This window comes from Buteo buteo, chromosome 24 (genome assembly GCF_964188355.1).
Source record: "Buteo buteo chromosome 24, bButBut1.hap1.1, whole genome shotgun sequence".
NCBI classification, from domain to species: domain Eukaryota; kingdom Metazoa; phylum Chordata; class Aves; order Accipitriformes; family Accipitridae; genus Buteo; species Buteo buteo.
The window spans coordinates 6,822,954-6,840,397 of record NC_134194.1 but is presented as its reverse complement, the minus strand read 5'-3'; the positions used below and the strand labels follow the sequence as shown (position 1 = coordinate 6,840,397).

The 17,444-nt window shown below is 48.4% G+C and overlaps 1 protein-coding gene across 1 annotated transcript; it reads right to left on the bottom strand.

Moving 5' to 3' along the window:
- Window positions 1-8,587: 8,587 nt before the first annotated feature.
- On the bottom strand, window positions 8,588-16,444 carry LOC142044394 (neuropeptide Y receptor type 2-like). Its single transcript, XM_075056753.1, has 2 exons — window positions 16,349-16,444; window positions 8,588-9,908 (listed from the first exon to the last, which is right to left on the bottom strand). The coding sequence occupies exon 2, from the start codon at window positions 9,889-9,891 to the stop codon at window positions 8,707-8,709; it is 1,185 nt and encodes a 394-aa protein (XP_074912854.1). The 5' UTR covers window positions 9,892-9,908; window positions 16,349-16,444; the 3' UTR covers window positions 8,588-8,706.
- Between the last annotated feature and the right edge of the window lie 1,000 nt (window positions 16,445-17,444).

The following is a 17,444-nucleotide window of genomic DNA, read 5'->3' as shown; positions in this document are numbered from 1 at the left end:
GACGGTGAGAAGTCGGCACTGCCCCTGTGTTGCTGGTCTGCTGGCTGAGCTGTTTGCTCAGGCACCTCGGTGGGGCTGGGGACTGCAACCTCTTCCACCAGTGCCACTGGATCCAAGACTGGGGGTCCAGCCACAGCCTGAAGGTTCCCTGGGCCTGTTTGTAAATTAAAAGGGGTAAGGAAGTGACTGCTGCGCTCACAGCAGGGATGGGGAGTGCAGACAGCTGCCAAGTAGCACAAGAAATAGTCCTGAGGTTGACTCAGAGGGAGACACATTTGCGAGGCGCCAGATTCCTTGGGAAAGGCAAGTTTGGACACGATGACTGTGACCTCCTGTCTCTTGTGTCCCTGTGTCCTAGAGAACAGGGCCACGTGCATGGTCATGCTATGGACACAGCCAGAGCTGCAAACACGAGGCAACACCCACGAGGTGCAAAACTCCACATGACTGATGCAACTTGTAGGGAAACTTTTCCCTCATAGTTTTCACCTGTGAGGGCTTGAATAACACTGCAAAGTGCTGCTGCTTTTACCCGTGTAGAAACAGCTGTTAATGAGTCAGAACATGGAAATAGCTCTGCTGACAGCGAAACAAAGACCCTGGTCTCCTGCCATAGTGTAGAGGCAGTGACTGTGTTTGGAAAAGAGCAGTTCCCCATTATGTATTCTAGTATATGGAGTGATTGCTCAGAGAATCTAACATTTCTGCAGAACCTTTTTACCTCCTTCAGTCCTTTTGTTTACCTGCAGAACTACTGGCTGTTGAATACAGAAAGTGCAGAGGAGAATGGCAAGAACAAACAGAGGTATAGAAAATGAGCCCTTTGAGGAAGGACAGAAAAAAATGACTTGTCTTAGTCTGGAGGGGAGGGAAGAGATGCATAATAATATCCTTTAAAAATGTAAAGGTGTGGTATAGAAGGTAATAAACTATTATCTGTGTCTGCCAGGAGACAAGAAGTAAGAGATTGCAGTAAGAGAGATTTATTGGTTAAACATTAGGAAGGGCTCAGAATAGACTGTGCAGGGAGTGGATGAAATCTCCATCACAGGAGCCTTGGAAGAGGTGAGACACTCTGCAATCAGGAATGGTTTAGCCAGAGCCAAATAAATAAACTCGCATTTATTTCCTATGATCTTTTCTTATACTATTCAGCATGTATATGATTAAAATACCCAGAACATCTCCCTGCTGTCTGGGAAATCTATGAGAAGTACTTTAGTAGCTGCATTTCAAAGAGAGTTCTTGCCAGGCTGTTCTAGCTGCTTGGGTTGCAGTGAGATTAGCTCATGTCCTTTTAATGACATAATTACAAAGACCAGGATTCCAAACAAACTGTTGGGCATTCATGACCCAACTCTCACTGATTTTGCATGGAGCCAATTGGAATTTCACATAACAAAGGACTGCCGTGCCAGGCAGACCTTACAAAGACCAACGAACCCTATGCTTTAGTAAGACACCTTTGCCACCATAGCAATCTCATGTTATTGCACTCCTTGAAGCAACAATTTCAATCAGTTCTTGCCATGCTAGTTTTGCTCTCTTAGCTTTATTTAATTGGGTACTGCAGGGTTGTCTCAGACAGTTGAGATCTGCACTTTGAAACCACTAGATTCTTTTATCGAACGTAGGAAGAAGAAATGGGATTTCACATAGCAAAGTTGTCAGTAACAAAACTGGACCAAAAATGCTGAACCACTGCATAAATGCATTAGCTGGGGTCCACTTACACAGCCATCTGCTGAGTTCAACCTTGGAGATTAGCTCCCAGCAACTGAAGCCCTAAATTATTGTTTTAATAATCATGTCTGAATTCCTGTCTGAAGTCAATTGCCACTGCAGAAAGCAAGTCAAATTTTACTCTGGCCTCATTGCCTCGGTTTGCTATCACTGTGTGTACTTTCACCAAGCCCTCAGGTTTGACTGCCCCCTCCACAGTTTTCACACACAGATCTCTTGCTGATTCCTCTTTTGAAGGTTTTTGTTTCTGGTGCTCAAATCTTGGCTGACAGGAATGCAACCGTGCTGTGTGCTGATTGCAGCTGGCAGGTGGATTAGAGCACATTCAGATGGCTGTGAAATGCTTCTGCGAGACAGAAATGGCAGAACAATGGATTATTTCACCATGAAGAGCCCAGAAACTGATGCAGACAGTCACGTTGAGGAGACAAGCTGAGGAGCATGCAGACATAAAGCACTTTTTGCTTCACAAGCCCCAAGAGATCTTCCCAGCTCAAAGTTTTGGGGACCTGCTGCCAGTTCCCTTCCTCCTCACCTAAGCTGGTTAATTTCTGAGAGGCGCAGGGTGTTCTCAAATTCTTCCAAAAATATGTGGGAGCGACAGTTGCCAAGTAACAAAAACTCATCACTCTTTTCCTGAAATGCACAATTCTTTGTTTTTCTGTTTTGTAGAATGGACAGATGAAGCTGTGATTTAGGACGCTAGTCCGGGATCAGGATCATTTGGACTCCAGTCTTGCCCCTGGATAAATCTGCCAGATACAGAGTTCAAGGTGAGGTAGGGATCTGACTGCCCTTGTGGCTCTTGTCTTCAAAAACAGAACTGGGGATGCATTTTGTGATTCACTGAACTGACTCAGTGACCAGTGTAATGAGATTTCATTAAGAATACAATGATGCTGCAGCCAGGGAGAGGCAGCCTGACATTTTATCAAGAGGTGTCCTTCCCCCACACATACTTAAAAGCACTCATATGGTTGATCTCAAGCAAGATTGGAACAAAGCTGATAGATCCCACTCCTTCACAGGAATTATGAGCAAAATTCAGCCCATTGTGATATATGTGGAACTAGAGGAGGTCCACAGAAGAGAAAATAAGATGATCAGGGATGAAGAAGCTGCCTTAGAAGATGTGACTTGAGCTAGGAGAGGAGAAAGCTGGAGAAGGAGCAGGCATTAAGATTTACAAAATGAAGAAGGCACTGGGTAAGCACTGGTTCAGCTGCTATTCAGCAAGTCCCACAGTACCGGAACCAGAGGGCATTTGCTGAAACTAGTAGGGGATTGGTTTTAACAGATAAAAGTACTTTTTTACACCATGGGGAGAGAACTGCTCGAACTGGCTGCCACAGGAGGCTGTGGAAGCAGACAGAATTGTCAGAATCAGGGAGGGATTATACAAAATCACAAACAAAAAGTCTAGAAATGGATACTAAATGGTCTAGACATCTCTAGTATAACAGTTGTGGCTGCTGCTAGGGGTATGAGGGGAATGGACCACTAAAGTGGCCAAGTTAGCATACTTTCCCTAAACACTATCTTTTATTGCTTCTATCTAAGGCAGAATACTGGCCATGATGGCTCCAGATTTGCTGTTATTTCTTACTTGTCTCTAGTCTGATAGAGGCTCTGTTCTTCCCGCACCATGGCAGAGTTCATTCCCCTTTTGGTGTTACTCATCCTGGTCCCAATAGAGCCAACAATCTACCCCACATTCCATAAAGAACCGTATTAACCTCCAGATTTCATCCAGGGGCTCGTCCTGTCCCGAATATCTTGAAATCTCGTTCTGTGACCTGTTTTCATTCTTCCTTCCATACAGCAGCAAGGAAAAGCACCTTGTAGCTGAGCTGCCCGCGCATCCTTAAGACAAACAGTGTCTGGAAGTTTGTGATACATTAGCAGAGTGACACGGTGACAACTCCATGCTTGTGCACTTCAATAAGCTAGTTATAAACAAAAGTGTTTCTCCTCTAATGTTCACGGTCTTTGCTGCCACACTGGAGAGGACTGAACTAATGAAGATCTCCTCCTGTGAGCTCCATGAGGCATCCGCACTATTCCTTCTGTACTCATTACACTGAGCAGAACATAGACCAGAAAAAGCATTCTTTGCTGGCTATAAATCATGAGTGACACTAAGGTATTGCTATTAGCAGCAGAAAAATGCTTTCCTCCCACAACCTCATTCAGCCCCATATACATACAACACTTTAGCAAAGGGTGCTGGGGTGTCTGGATAGAAAATTGAATCTGTTGTCTGAAGATAAATTGGTACCTCCCTTGGCATGTGTGAGTGACTTTGTCTTTTTCTGATTTGTCTTTTAACTTACAAAACACTGAGACTAGAGATAACGATGAGCTTTAAAAACCTAGGCTTCTTCCCCTCCCAGGCCCTCCTGAACAAATCCGTTCTCTGAAATGAGCTCAAAGAGAAGATAAATGTTCTGGCAGTAATATGCAATATTATTTTTGGCACTTGAAGAATCTCAAGCTAGATAAGGGAAAACTGAAAGGAAGACAAAGCTCTGTTTTTTCAAATGCAAGGGACCAAATTCTGCTCACCCATATGAACCCAGAATCCTTTCTTTTTTCTGGATTATTGCAGTAATTCCTGATTTTCACCAGGTTAGCTGATCCTGAGGCCTTATTTAAAACCCAGCACATTCAGAGACACTGGTAAAATCACCCAATAAACGAGCCGAAAGACAAAGACACACAAAGAAAACGGCCAAGTCCACAGCTCCTGCCCAAACAAAGGCTAGTGTGGTTTCAGACCATGTTAGCTGTAACAATGATAAAATTAACACCTGATATCAAGGGAAACACTGAGCTGTCTGTGACCTCCTTCAGCAGAATAGCACTCCAGCCCCTCTTGTATTAGCATATGTTACAGGAACCGCTTCTTTCCTGGTCTAGTAGGTATTTCCCTACAGAGCCTTTGTGAAAAGCTCCGAGCAATGTTTCTGCCGATACATTTGTGGGCGTATTGAATAAAACATGTGCCATTTGATGTTGTTCACTTGGGCTGCCGTGGGTAATGGGAGAGGGCACACGTTACTGCAGGGCAGAGGGCCGCGAGGGGATGGATCTGGCCTTTATAGGAGCAGGATGAAGCACAGGCGTACACAGGAGTGTGTCACGTCTTTGATTCTAACAGAGCCCTGACCGAAGGACCCGGCATTGATCTAAATGCTGGCTGTATGTATCGCCTTAAGACAAGGAAAAGTAAAAAGCCCAAACCTTTGCTCTCTTTACACGCATTAGCTTGTTACAGACATACATGCTTTGGAAATCAAATGTGAAGGAATTTTCAGAGCAAACTAAGTGTTTTAGAGGCAAAATTTCTACTGCTTGGAGAGCCTCCTGTGTCCAAAGCACACACAACCTTTGCTCTGCAAATCTCAATGTGCTTTGTCAAGCTTGGAAGTTTGTAGGAGACTCTGGGACTCTTGAGATCTCTTAGAGCAGCCTGTAATAGGGAACAATAATTATTGATGCTGCTGTTTTTAAATGATGATGTTGCCATGTCTCAGCTGTTCTTGTATTTGTCTGGCATGTGAGTAATGGTTGCATGGGATAGTTAGAGGCATCCCCACCTGTGGTGTCTAATCAAAGTTAATCATCTGCTAGGGATCACTTGGCAATTAAGAACTGTTCAGTGGTACTTTTATAATACAAGATTTGTATGATGTGACCAGAAAGAGTGTCCTAGCATAAAAAATAGGGTGTTTCTCAGGAAATTCAGAACCCTCCTCCTAAAAGCTGTGAAATATCCTTGGGCTGGTTCAGTGAAGCAGCATTTTGAGAAAGATGTCAGCAAGAATCAGGAAAAGCCCTAGAGGAAATTTGTTTGGTCACCAGGAACAACACTGTCTTCTAGACAAGCTTTGATGATACACTTGTTCATTTTCACTTTTGTCCCTGTGTTTCTAACTCTGCAATGAAATACCTTATCCCTGTCAGCTGTTGTGCCATTGGCATGTGTCATTCCGCCCCACATCAGTAACACCAGGGCCAGCTCTGCAGAGAGGAGCCCAGCTTGGCGGGCATTCACTGATGCACCTTTGGCAAGGAGCAGGCAGTGGGAAGATGCCTTTGACTCCAAGAATATCCGTAACTACTAGAGGATCTGCCCTTGACACCAATAGAGCAGGGTCATACCCTGTCCTGAGCTCTAAATAGTTCAAAAACTTAAAATGCTTCTGGTCTTTGGTTTCATGGAACTGATCATGGCAGTAAGGCCATCTTTAGCAGAGTGTTAATATTTGGGGAACCTTCATCTCCAGCAGATTTCTGTTTCATGGAAACAAATTCATTCCTGTCTTCTATGCAGTCATGAAAGTCTATAACATACTATTTATTTGCCCAAATCAACCTTTGGCAAGAAGCTTCACTTCCTTGCTCCCCACCTGCTCTTGTTCTGTTTGGCAGTGGACACTAGGGCCACTTTCCATCAATACAGGCATCGTGGTTTTCCACAGGGACATGTACACACAACCGAGAGCTGATTTCCCTGCCAGCAGTCGGTGTGGAAGGTTGTAACTTTTTCCAACAGCAAGGAAAAAGCAGCAGGCTTGCAGGCAGAAATCTATCAGTAAAGCTGCACAAGTATATTAAATAAAGCAAACAGAAATTTGCTATTACACTTCAAGTAAATAGTTTCTCCTTCTCAGTTTGCTCCAGCATAAAAATCCCTCTGCCCTATAAATGCCACTGCCAGTATTTATTTGTGAAGAGCTTGGGTCTATTTATTTATTTATCCATATTTAGTTTAAAAGTCTGGGCTCAAAATTAAACAGCCATTCATAATGTCATTATCTGCCTTGCTCCACAGTCAGATACTGTGTGTGGTGTCACAGGACAAAACCTTTGGCAAGGCCTCTAGAAGAGCAATTTAGCTCCTCATCCATCTCAGCTGGCAGCGTGATTGGCTTCCAAGCTAGCATTGCTGAATGTTTTATTTTACTCTGACATATATTATTGAGTGTTAAATCACTTTCTGAAGTGTTTATTGGTAATAGTTGAATTCTTTCCACTCATTTAAGCTGCTTTTGCAACACAAACATTTCCTTGTATCTTGGAGTTTGATGGAAACATGGGGAGAGTTCCTCAGGAGGATGGATTGTACAAATGGTCAGCTTATTAGGTAGGGACAGAATTTACCAGTGCTGTGGAGGAGAATATCCTCCTCCTTCCACCAAGATGAAAGAGCAAACCCCCACCGCCACAGCCCTTCACATGGGGAGGGTTTACTTGTGTCTTGGTTCTCCCATCATGTCTTGTCCTGTCAGGAAGCAGATGACCCTTTTACTGGAACATCAGTGACTTCCTGACAGGATCTTCATAGATCCTGAAGCTCCCTGAAAAGAAAAATGGGCTGTGATCTGCAGGATCAGGTACTGGGGAAGTTATTAGGCATCAGCATGCCCATGCCTCCAAGTGTGGAGTGTGGTCTGCAGCCCCTGCCTGGTAGTGATGTCCCTCGGGAAGGAACCAGAGACCACTTTCTTGTACCTATTTAGGAAAATGGAGCAGAGGATCAGAGAACCCTTTGACAATTCATCTCCTGAGGACCCCAGATGTGACAGCCCAGCAGCTTGATCCAGGCTGGCATACTCAATACTGCAAGTCCTCTTACCTCTTGTCCTTGCTCCAGTGAAGACCTACAAATCATAGCTTTTATTTTCTTTTTATCTTTAGTAAGGAGGTCCGTTGAGTCTCTTTCCTGCATCTGGGAGTTACTTTCCAATCTCATGAACACTGACTTTTAGGGACAACACCAATGACGAGCTGCTGAGATCACACTAGCAATCAAGGCTCCTTTGATGGCAGAGCTAAAAATACGCTCCCAAGCTGACACAGCCTTAGGGAGGAGAACATATAGTTTGGTTTGAAAGAATACATCTTCCTTTGTCTCCATGTCTTCTTCTGTCAGAGAATGCCTCATCTGTGACAACCATGCAAGCAGGTTACATCTGTCTTCTGAACTGAAGCACCCATGTACAGACCCATACTACCTCCAACCCCAGAAAAAGTAAAGCTTTAAAACCCTCTGAGTGCCTTGGAGAATGGTGTCGGCGGCAGTTTTGCCTCTCTGGTCATGCTGGCATTCGTTGAGTTATTGCATGGCAGGAGCCACATCTTAGGGTCTGGAGGAAATCACCTTTGCTAATCCCCTAGGTTCAGTTTCAGTCCTCTTGGTCAGCTGTCCCAGCTCTTTCCTTTCCTATCTGGTTCTCTGCCTCCTCTTCTCCTTGCTAAATCCAGGGCGCTGGCTCACAAGCTCCCTGGCTAATGAGGTGTCCCCAAAGCCTTGCTTTGGCACTTGTAAAGGAAACTGTGGTAAATTGTGCCACTGCCACCTCCTGGGCTTTCTGAGGATGAGAGCTCATCCCATGGGTTGCAAATGCAGATTCATGTAAAAGCTGTGCAAGAGATCATGGATTGCCCAGCTTCAACCTGCACCAGCCTGCTCCCTTCCCAGGACTGCAGAGTGATGGCACTAACCAGCCCGTGTTTGCAGAAGAGTGTAGGTATCCCTCCCCTGGGAAGCATTAGCTAAAGATGGATCATTAAGGCTTTTGGGTAGGAGATGTACAGATGAACAATAAAGGTTCTCCATTTGTAATGTGTAACATGTCAGAGGGTAAAAGGTTTAGCAACCCACTTTGGCAAATGAAAATAGCAAAAAGGGCGTGTTTTGCTGGCTAAATGAAAGCCTCTGTGTGTAATTTTTCATGCTTTTGCATGCATAACTTGAATGCAGAGAAAGGAAAAATTAAATTGCTTGGTCAGACAGAAATACACCAGATTTATTGATTTGAGAGATACAGGGGGTATTTCTACGTGGCTGTGACAGCTATAATGTTTTTGCCACACAATGTTCCACCCAAAAAGGCATTCACCCAAGAATGTCTCTGGGCTCAGTCAGCCTCAGTCCCAGAGGTAGATGTCCCATCCCTAAACCTCTGTGGGCAGTGGTCCGTTGCCAGGAGTCTGTTTGATGCTCCCATTGAGGGTGTTGGCCCTGAAGATGTACGACCTCCCTCTAACCGAGCCTTCAGTGTGGATGCTTTCTGGCTTGTTCTGGCAACGGAAGAACATAAGGAAGCCGTTCCGGTAGTTCTTGTTCATCCATCCGTAGAGCAGGGGGTTGACAAATGTCGAGCACATGGCCCCAACATGGAAGACAGTGTACAGAAGTTTGTACTCATGGAAGATAAGAACCAGATCGAGATCAATGGCAAGCTGGAATATGTGGAAGGGGAGCCAACAGACGGCAAATACCACAACTACCATCACTAGCATTTTGGTTGTCTTCCTCCTCCGGCACTGGTTTTCATTCCTAGAAGTGGGACTGACATGGTTTTTGAGCTTGAACCAGATCCTGGTATAGGCATAACAAATAATTGCAAGAGGAAAAACATACTGCAGGAGAAGCATGGACAGACTGTAGATAGTGGCATCTCTGTTATTACCAGAAGGCCATTTTTCTGAGCAGACAGCCATTTTGAGGTTGATGGATGGGATTTCCTCATATCGGTACTCTCTGAAGATGGCCAGAGGACCTGCTAGGACAGCTGCTGCTAGCCACATGATGGCTATGATAGTGAAGCTGAGCTTCTTGGAAATCCTGCTGTCCAGATGGAAAACAATACACCGATACCTATCCAGGGCAATCACAGTAAGGGTGAGAGTGGACACATGGACACTCAGAGCTTGAGCGTAAGGGACCAGATGACAAAGAACAGCTCCAAACTTCCACTCGTCCAGCAGCGTGTACACTAGGGTGAAAGGCAGACAGAGTGTGTCCACCATCAGATCTGCCAGGGCCAGGTTAGCTATGAAGAAGTTGGTGACGGTCCTCATGGTCTTGTACTTCACTATGATGTAGATGACCAAGGAGTTGCCGATGAACCCCAGCAGAATGATGAGGGAGTAGGCGGCAATCAGAACAACCTGGACCCCCAGGATCTTGGTGCTGTCCATCATAACACTGCGGGACCCAGAGAGATCCTGGCTAGGAGTGACAAAGTCCTTGGCATGCCAGCCCTGGGGCAGCTTCTCATCTAATGCTGTCTTCTCCATGGTGAGGGTGCTGTTGGCTCCCTCCAACAGTCCCATGCCTGGCCTGAGACTTTCCATCAGGAGGAGAAGGAGGTCTGGAACACAGACACAGCAGAAGTGAGAGCATGGGAGACAGCAGAAGATCTGCAAGAGCTAAGACTCAAAGGGCATGTCCCACATGGCATTTCAGGCTAAACAGCAGCAGCAGTGACATTCTCCTTCCTTCTCCATTACCCCCCATCCTTCCTCATACTTTCAGCTCTCTTACACCTCCTGTTAGAGCCTATGACCAGTTGAATGCCAATTCTCCAGGGAAGGGTCAGGGGAAAATGCAACTTTTCACACAAGTTTCTGAGATTCTGTTTATTTGAACTGAAGAGGGAAAAACCTCTCAACCAGCCAGGACCAGACTGGTAGGTCCTGAAATACCCCCTGCTCATGGACCCCCTTTGCACATTGCCTCTCCTGCTTCTTCAGGCTAGGCTTTGCAAAACCGGGAAGTTGCTTCAAACAAGCCAAAATTTTGGAACCTCTTGGGGCTGACAGAAGAAATCGATGATGGTGTCAGTCATCTTTGGTGAGATTTACTTGCCTACAAAAATGCCGTGAGTCCTAACTCCTTAAAACTACGAAAGGAAAAAAACCAACAGGACACTCTCGAATTCAAGGTGCTTTTCTCCACCTCCCCATAACAATTTATTTCCAGACTGCACACCGGGTTTTTTCAGTTTCTTATTTCTCACCTCTCCAGGTTAAAATATCTGTCACCCTGTCTCTGCCGGCATCTCACCACTGCTCCTGTTAGTGATGCTACCACCAAGACTGGTAAACCCCTGCTCCAAAGCCCTGGTAATGTGTTTAGCATAACTAATACATTTTATGAGGCAAGCAGCCACTCTCTGTGACCGAGCGGGTCACGTATTTGTTCCCTTTCCCTCATTATCAGGCCCTGAAGGTCCTGTGAACCAACTAGACAAACAAAACAGTTTTCTTCTTCCCCTCCCTGCCAGCCTCAAGGTTCCTGGTCGCCAGGCCAATTACTCCCTTCCTTGCCAGCCTTGAAGGTCCCAGGCACCCAGCCAGCCAGGTGTTGTTGATGACCCCGCCACAAAACAGGGAAGCGTAACAGCACCCAGAGCACTGTCCATAAAATGAAGCAATTACAAGTCCTAAGTCGGGAACTGCTGGGCAGCGAGACCTGTGACCCACCGTGGCCAGGGACACCCCCACCGTCCTCTGCTTCCTCCGAGCATTCAGTGAGTGACTCATATTCTTTTATAGGATTTTCGAGTCTGGATTATGATTGTTATATTGATACAGCAAACCATATATTAGGGTTTGACCCAATCTGCAGAGGGTCCAGGTGATTATAAATTGTAAGTTAAGTTGTATTATAAATTCTGTACTACACTACTTGTAGATTGTGCTGCATTGATTCTGCTCGTAGAAATCCTGTGCCGTTGCGATCATAAACTCTGTGCTGTACTAATCATAATATCCTGTTAAGGAAATAAAGCTTTAATTGTAACCAAGATTTAGTGCCGTCGCCAGGGATCCCTAAAAGAACCTGTCTGTCCCCTCAGTGTCGGTGACCCCAGGCATCCGCCGGCTTTGCAGAGGAGGGAGCTCCTGCAGGGACATGCACGTGCAGGGGGCAAACCGCTGAAGTTGTGAACAAGCCTCCCGCAGAGCTGTTGCTGAGCGTCCAGGCACAAACAGGTCCGAGAGCCAAAGCCCCGGCATCGGTGAACCTCCTGCCGCGTGGTGCTCAAACGTCTGCGTGAATATGGCTTTGGGAGCAGGGAGCCTGGCTGATGAGCCAGAACTGACTCAGTCAGGAACCGTGGCTGGCGTTTGGTGCCATTGTAACAGCAGAGTATTGTCACGGCAGGGTTTTCATTCGGTCCAGACACAGCAGGAGAAAAGCCAGCTCTGTTACTGGCTCCTGCTCAGCCTCCGTGTCTCAGAATTGCTGCTGGGGTATGCGGAGAGGGGTGGACGTGGCCCCTCACATATCCCCTCTCCCCAGCACTGTGTGCATGGCCCTCGTTCCCACCACACACTTGATCGAAAGTGAGCAAAAGTCATCACTCTGCCCAAAAAGGGTGGTCTGCAGAGCATCATGTTTTCTCTGACCTGCAGAGAGGGGGGGATAATGCCCTGCCACTGAGGGAGGGAGGTAGAGGGCTCAAATGAAGCTGGGAATTAGAGGCAGAGTGCTGGGTACCTTCTCAAACTCTTTGAGGAGCGAGTTGCTCTGGGTTTGTACCAGGTGAGATGGGAGCACTGCTGACGGGGTGCTGGTGAGCTTCTGCAGGTCCATGTCCTGCAAGCCAAATGTTTAAGGACAGCCTGTCCTTGGGAAGGGAGAATGCTTCCTGTGCAGAACACCTGCATTTCAGCTAGTTCCTTAAACAAATACCATAAAATAATGGCGGCAAGATGGTAAAGGTGGCAGCAATTACATTGCAATGAATAATAAACGGCTGCTTGTTCTTTATCGCTCCTCAGAGCAAGGGTTGTGATTCCCCCTTGGGAGCTGCTCCTAGGAATCTGCCCGTCTGGCTGCAAACCCCGGGCCCCCGCGGAAGCCCAGCAAAAGAGCTGCCTGTGGTAGACCACTCCTGCCTGCACATTTGCTTTCTCTTCCCCTCTCCATGTCCATTGGCTTCCCTAACTTGTCTAACTGCTGGTCAATTTATGCCAATGATTCTTCTAAATGAAGTAGTTAGGCTCAGATACCGTGATAATGGAGACCATATAGCTACCGCTAAGAGGGTAGGAAGGTAGTTTTAAGCAGCAGGAGGGAAATGTGGGTGGATTTTCTGGGGCGAGGATTTACTTAAGGGTGATCTCAGATCTCCATGACACAGCTGCCCCCAGCCCTGGGAAGGTAACCCCAAAGACCAAAGGGAGGTCCCAACTTCTACAGCGGGGGAGAGGAGCTCAAAGCCGCCCCATGCAGCTGACGCAGTGGGAAACGGAGCAGGGGAACAGGCAGGACACAGCCACAGCCTCTTCCACAGAGCCTGACCCACACGCGGCAGCATCCCTCCGACACCGTGCTGCAGCTGGCCCCAAAGCAAACCTTACTGCCAGAAGAGCAAGGTCCGTGAAGGAAACAGAGCAAGGGCTGGGCACGCTTTCAGTGGTTGTGCTTTCCCTTTGCCTTGCTCTCTGTCTGGGTTTGTATACCTTCCAGATTGTCTAGCATCGCTTTATCACTATCACTTGTTATCTCCGTTTCTGTGGCTTGCCTGTCCCATTTATCTTCAGTACCCAAGTCCTGGCATGACACCAGTGGACACTCCCTTCCCTTTTTCCCCCGTCTCACCCACCAACTGGCTGCCAGTTCCCGTGTTCACACCTCAGGCTATTTCCTTTTGCTGGAGACTGGCAGCTACCCACCATCTGAGAGGAGCCAGGAACACCATGATTATTGGAGCTGTTTCGCTTCCTAACAAAATGGCCTTAATGGAGTTATTATTTGATTTGGTTTGCTTTGTTTTTTTCCAAAGAGGAACTATTAAAAATCAATTAAGGCATTTTAATTAAGAGACAAAATGGTCATAATAAATACTCCCACTCCAAGGGCTGCCTGGAGGTCGCAGGGCTGCTGCTAGGAGTGGACCAAGGTTCGTTCCAGCAAGTAATGGAAGCGTTGGCATATGTGTAGGCTGCTGTCAGGCACACGCTCCCCTGCCCAGCGGCCCTGCCAGGCTAGATGAAAAAATCCTTGGAGCTGAGAGCCAACTGCTTTTGGGAGAGCAAAAGAGCAGGGCAGACCAGGAGGAGGCAGAAATACTACCCTAAGCCCTCTCCCCTGTGCTGGGCTGCCATGAAGGGATGCAGAAACAGGGCATTGCCTGGATCCTGCCCTCACACTCTCCTCCAGCTGAGGTTCAACCTGAGGCAGGGCTGGGACCCAGGGATGGCTCCCAACGAGGCAGAGAGCTGTTCCCTGTGCCAGCAGGCTTCAGCCTTTGGGAAGAGGGGGAGAGGAGGAGGAAGCACAGAGGATCTGCAAAACCTCAGCACTTTGCTGAGCACACTGCTATTGATGACTGAGAGGGACAGTGACCACCATGACAGCTCCAAAAATCCATTCTTACAGAGGGCCTAGACTAGGTGCCCTGGGACTCACACGCATCTCTGCTTCTGGGGATGCCCTGGCTCCCTCCATGTCCCTGCTGCAGCCCCAGGCACGCAGCCAGCCTGGTCCAGATCTGTCAGGGCACATCCAGACCTGGAAAAGCCATCTGCAAAGCCTGGCAGGGTTCAGAAAGCAGGGCTGGAGGGGTGGGCAGAGAGCTGGAGAAAACAGAGATTGTTGATTAAAATTCCTCTTTTTGTCCCAAGAAGTGAGACCAGGGTCACTGCAGCCAGCAGGCATGCAGCGTGGGGACAAGGAGTGCAGAAAAGAGGGAGGTAAGGAGAAAGACTGCTCAGAGCATGGCCAGAAATTACAATTCTATCACGGTTATTGATTTGAAAGGAGGGATTGGAGGGACTTGGGCCAGCCTGTGCTCTCGGGCTAATGACAGCCACAATCTTTCTACTGAAGCGCTGGGGTGTGAGGGCTGAGGCTGATGGATACATTCATGCCTTGGCTCACTGATTTATTCCATGCTGTGTCCTTCCTCCAAAGCAGCTCAACTCCATGAAAACCCTTCATCTCCAGCAGTGCTGTCTGGAGCACTGACTCATCTCATCCCCAGTCCCATATCTGGCAGTCGCGTGTCGGTGGCAAGGAGGTCTGAGACCATCCATCATCACCAGAACTTGGGGCAAGCCACCTTCTACCACCTTCATGTTCCCCTACCGCGCTCAAGAGGCAGCAGTGTTCAGTCCTGCACCCCACAGCACAGCACTTAAGGGAGGAGAACACAATAAACTGAGATACGGACATTAACCAGCTTGCCAGAGGCCACACAGCACATCCACAGCAGGGCTGGGAACAGAGCCCAAGTTTGCGAACTCCAGCCTCCTGCGTTCACCACCAGAGAGGACTCTGCATTTCTCAGGATAAAACCTGAATATAGATTTCAGGAGCTGCATGAAAATGCAAAATGTGAGTGATGGAAGGGAGGGGGGTTTGCCTTCTCTGTGCAATGGGCTGGTTTCGGGACAAACAGCAGTTCTGGGATGATTTCCTGAAGCCAAAGAGCAGATAGAAATTGTCCCAGGTCCTTCCATCTCCAGTAAAGGAGTGATTGCCCTACTGTGACACTATGGCAGAAGGGAAGACCCTCTGACCTGCCCACCATCTGCTGCAGCTCTGTAAATTATATGCCCAGATTAGGCCCATTGGTGCAGAAACCTAATGGCATCAGACGCACATTGCTACCCCTGCTCTTGCAAAGCTCCAGGGCCCCGGAGCTGCTCCCGGGGGAGCCCAGCATAGTACTGGCACTGGGAGACAAACTGCAAGGAGGGGGGGATACACCAGGGATTTCTTGTGGTTCCTCACTCTAAATATTTGCACATCCCTGCCTAGGCTGGAGCCATGGAAGACTCTGAAGGGGACGAGGCAAGGAGGATGCCTTAGTCACTCAGCTCAGGATAGGGTGAAAAAGAAGGTGATGAGAAGAGATCCATTTGGCAGGGGTACACACTTCCTGCTGGACATTTCTCCGACAGAAAGCAGGGGGAACAGTGCAGGGCCCTCTACCCCGCGGGATGCACTGTGGGAGCAGAGCGAGGCTGGCTGGGAGACAGGGCTCAGCGGGTGACACTGCGATGGAGACACACCAGTTGTCAGGGCTGCAGAAGGGAAAAGACAGCTTGGTGGAAGGATCCTGGTTAACCTGGGGAGTCTGTTACCTCCTGAAATTTAGGGAGTCTGGGGTAGATGAGATAAGGGAGGAAAGCGAAATAACAACCCACTAACAGAACAACTAGGGAGAAAAGCCAGTATCCTGCTTTGGGACAGACCAGAAACTCTGTCGGTGAAATGTGGGCAACAACAGGACTGTAAGAGGCTCTCTCTGTTCAAGAATTAACATGCAATGAGTGCAGGAAGAAAGCAAGGACCAATTTTCCTCCCTCAGTCCCCTAATCTCCCTCTGCATCTCTCTCTTTGAGGGCACTGATCTCTGGCAGCCAGCCGAGTGCCAGCAACGTGTGCAGTCCCAGCACGGAGGAGCTGACGGGAGGTTTGTACCAAGCCACGAGGAGGCAGATTGTGGGAGAGATCAGGATTTCTCAGACAGCCGCGCATCTCAGCCCCACACCTGCAGCACGCTGGTCTGTAGCTGTACGTGCCTGGTTTCTGCAGCCCCCTGGAGCAACCTGCTCTTCTGACTGCTCTCACTCAGTATCCTGCTTCCCAGATTCCCTGCTTCTGCTCAGGGACCTTTCGAAACTCTCCTGCCAGTATTTCTTGTTCACTTTCTCTTTTCCAGCTCTCAGGGCTCTCAGTCCCCAAATTCAGTTTCCCAAAGATGCTTGGACCTTTTTCGCTTGAACCATGTGGCATGGCCAAAACCTGGCCCCATCTCAGCCCTGCTGCTCAGACAAACCCTCCCCGACCCACCTGCAAAGCCCAGAGCATCCTCCTCCTTCAGGATCCGAGCCGCTCACCTCCAGTTATCGTCTCATTGCTGGCCAGGACGGAGCACTTGGTCCTCTCCACTCTGGGAGTCAACCTGTGGCAAAGGGGTGAAAAGCACTTTTCTGCAACTGTCCTCGGAAAAGCGAGGAAGTCAGGCGAGGATCTGGGCTGCCGGAGGGTGCTTCATCGCCGGGGGTATCTTCGGTACCCCACCCTGAGCACCTGCAGAGCACCCTCTTGCAGGGTGACTGACAGCCCCCGTCTCACCAAGCTGGATGCTGTGTTAGCTCCTGAATGAGAGAAAGGCAGGGAGCGTGTGTTTAACAAACAGAAATGGAAAGGGGGAGGGAGCCTGCTGCTGCTGTTTATACAGTGTTCAGCCACTGAGGGGCTTCTTGCATCGAGGAGAGAGGAGCTTTTCCACCCCATCCAGTTCCCTCTCCAGGGAGAAGTGGTGGGAGCTGGAGGTCTGCAGGCTCCTCGTCTGTGCCACTGACCTGGGCAAGCGTCCATCTGCCCTCACTCCGCAGTTCTCCCATCTGCTCAGGCTTTAAACTCATTTGGGACTGGCACGGTCTTGTCCAGGGGTGCATCTCCCCTGCAGCAAGAGGTCGGCAGGTCCTGCAACTCGGCAGAGCCTTCACAGACCTCACCCCATCCTCCTCTGCCTCGGTGCTTGTACAGCACCCTGCACAGAGCAGGCTGCTGCTGCTGTGGGACAGGCCTTGGGGTGCTCTTGAAATGCAAATACAAGTAATGGCGAGAAGTTTTAGCCACTTGGCAATGGCTTGTTCTGTTCCAGAGCCAGATTCACTGTGGAGCTAGGAACCCAAGTGAGTTTCTATTTTAGGGTGCTCAGCACTGCCCAAACACCTGGAGCAAGAGAAAGGGAGAGGCACAAAAGCAGCATCCTCATGTCCAAATCTGTAAAATCCAAGCTCGACAGAGCCCAGGAAAGCACCGTGCAGGCAGCACAGGGAAGCAGGAGAAACACAGCTCCCTACCTGGCCAAAGGTTTTGCCTTCAAAGAGAAGTTAGGTGTGTTCCCAGCATTGCATTTCCACCACAGGCAACATAT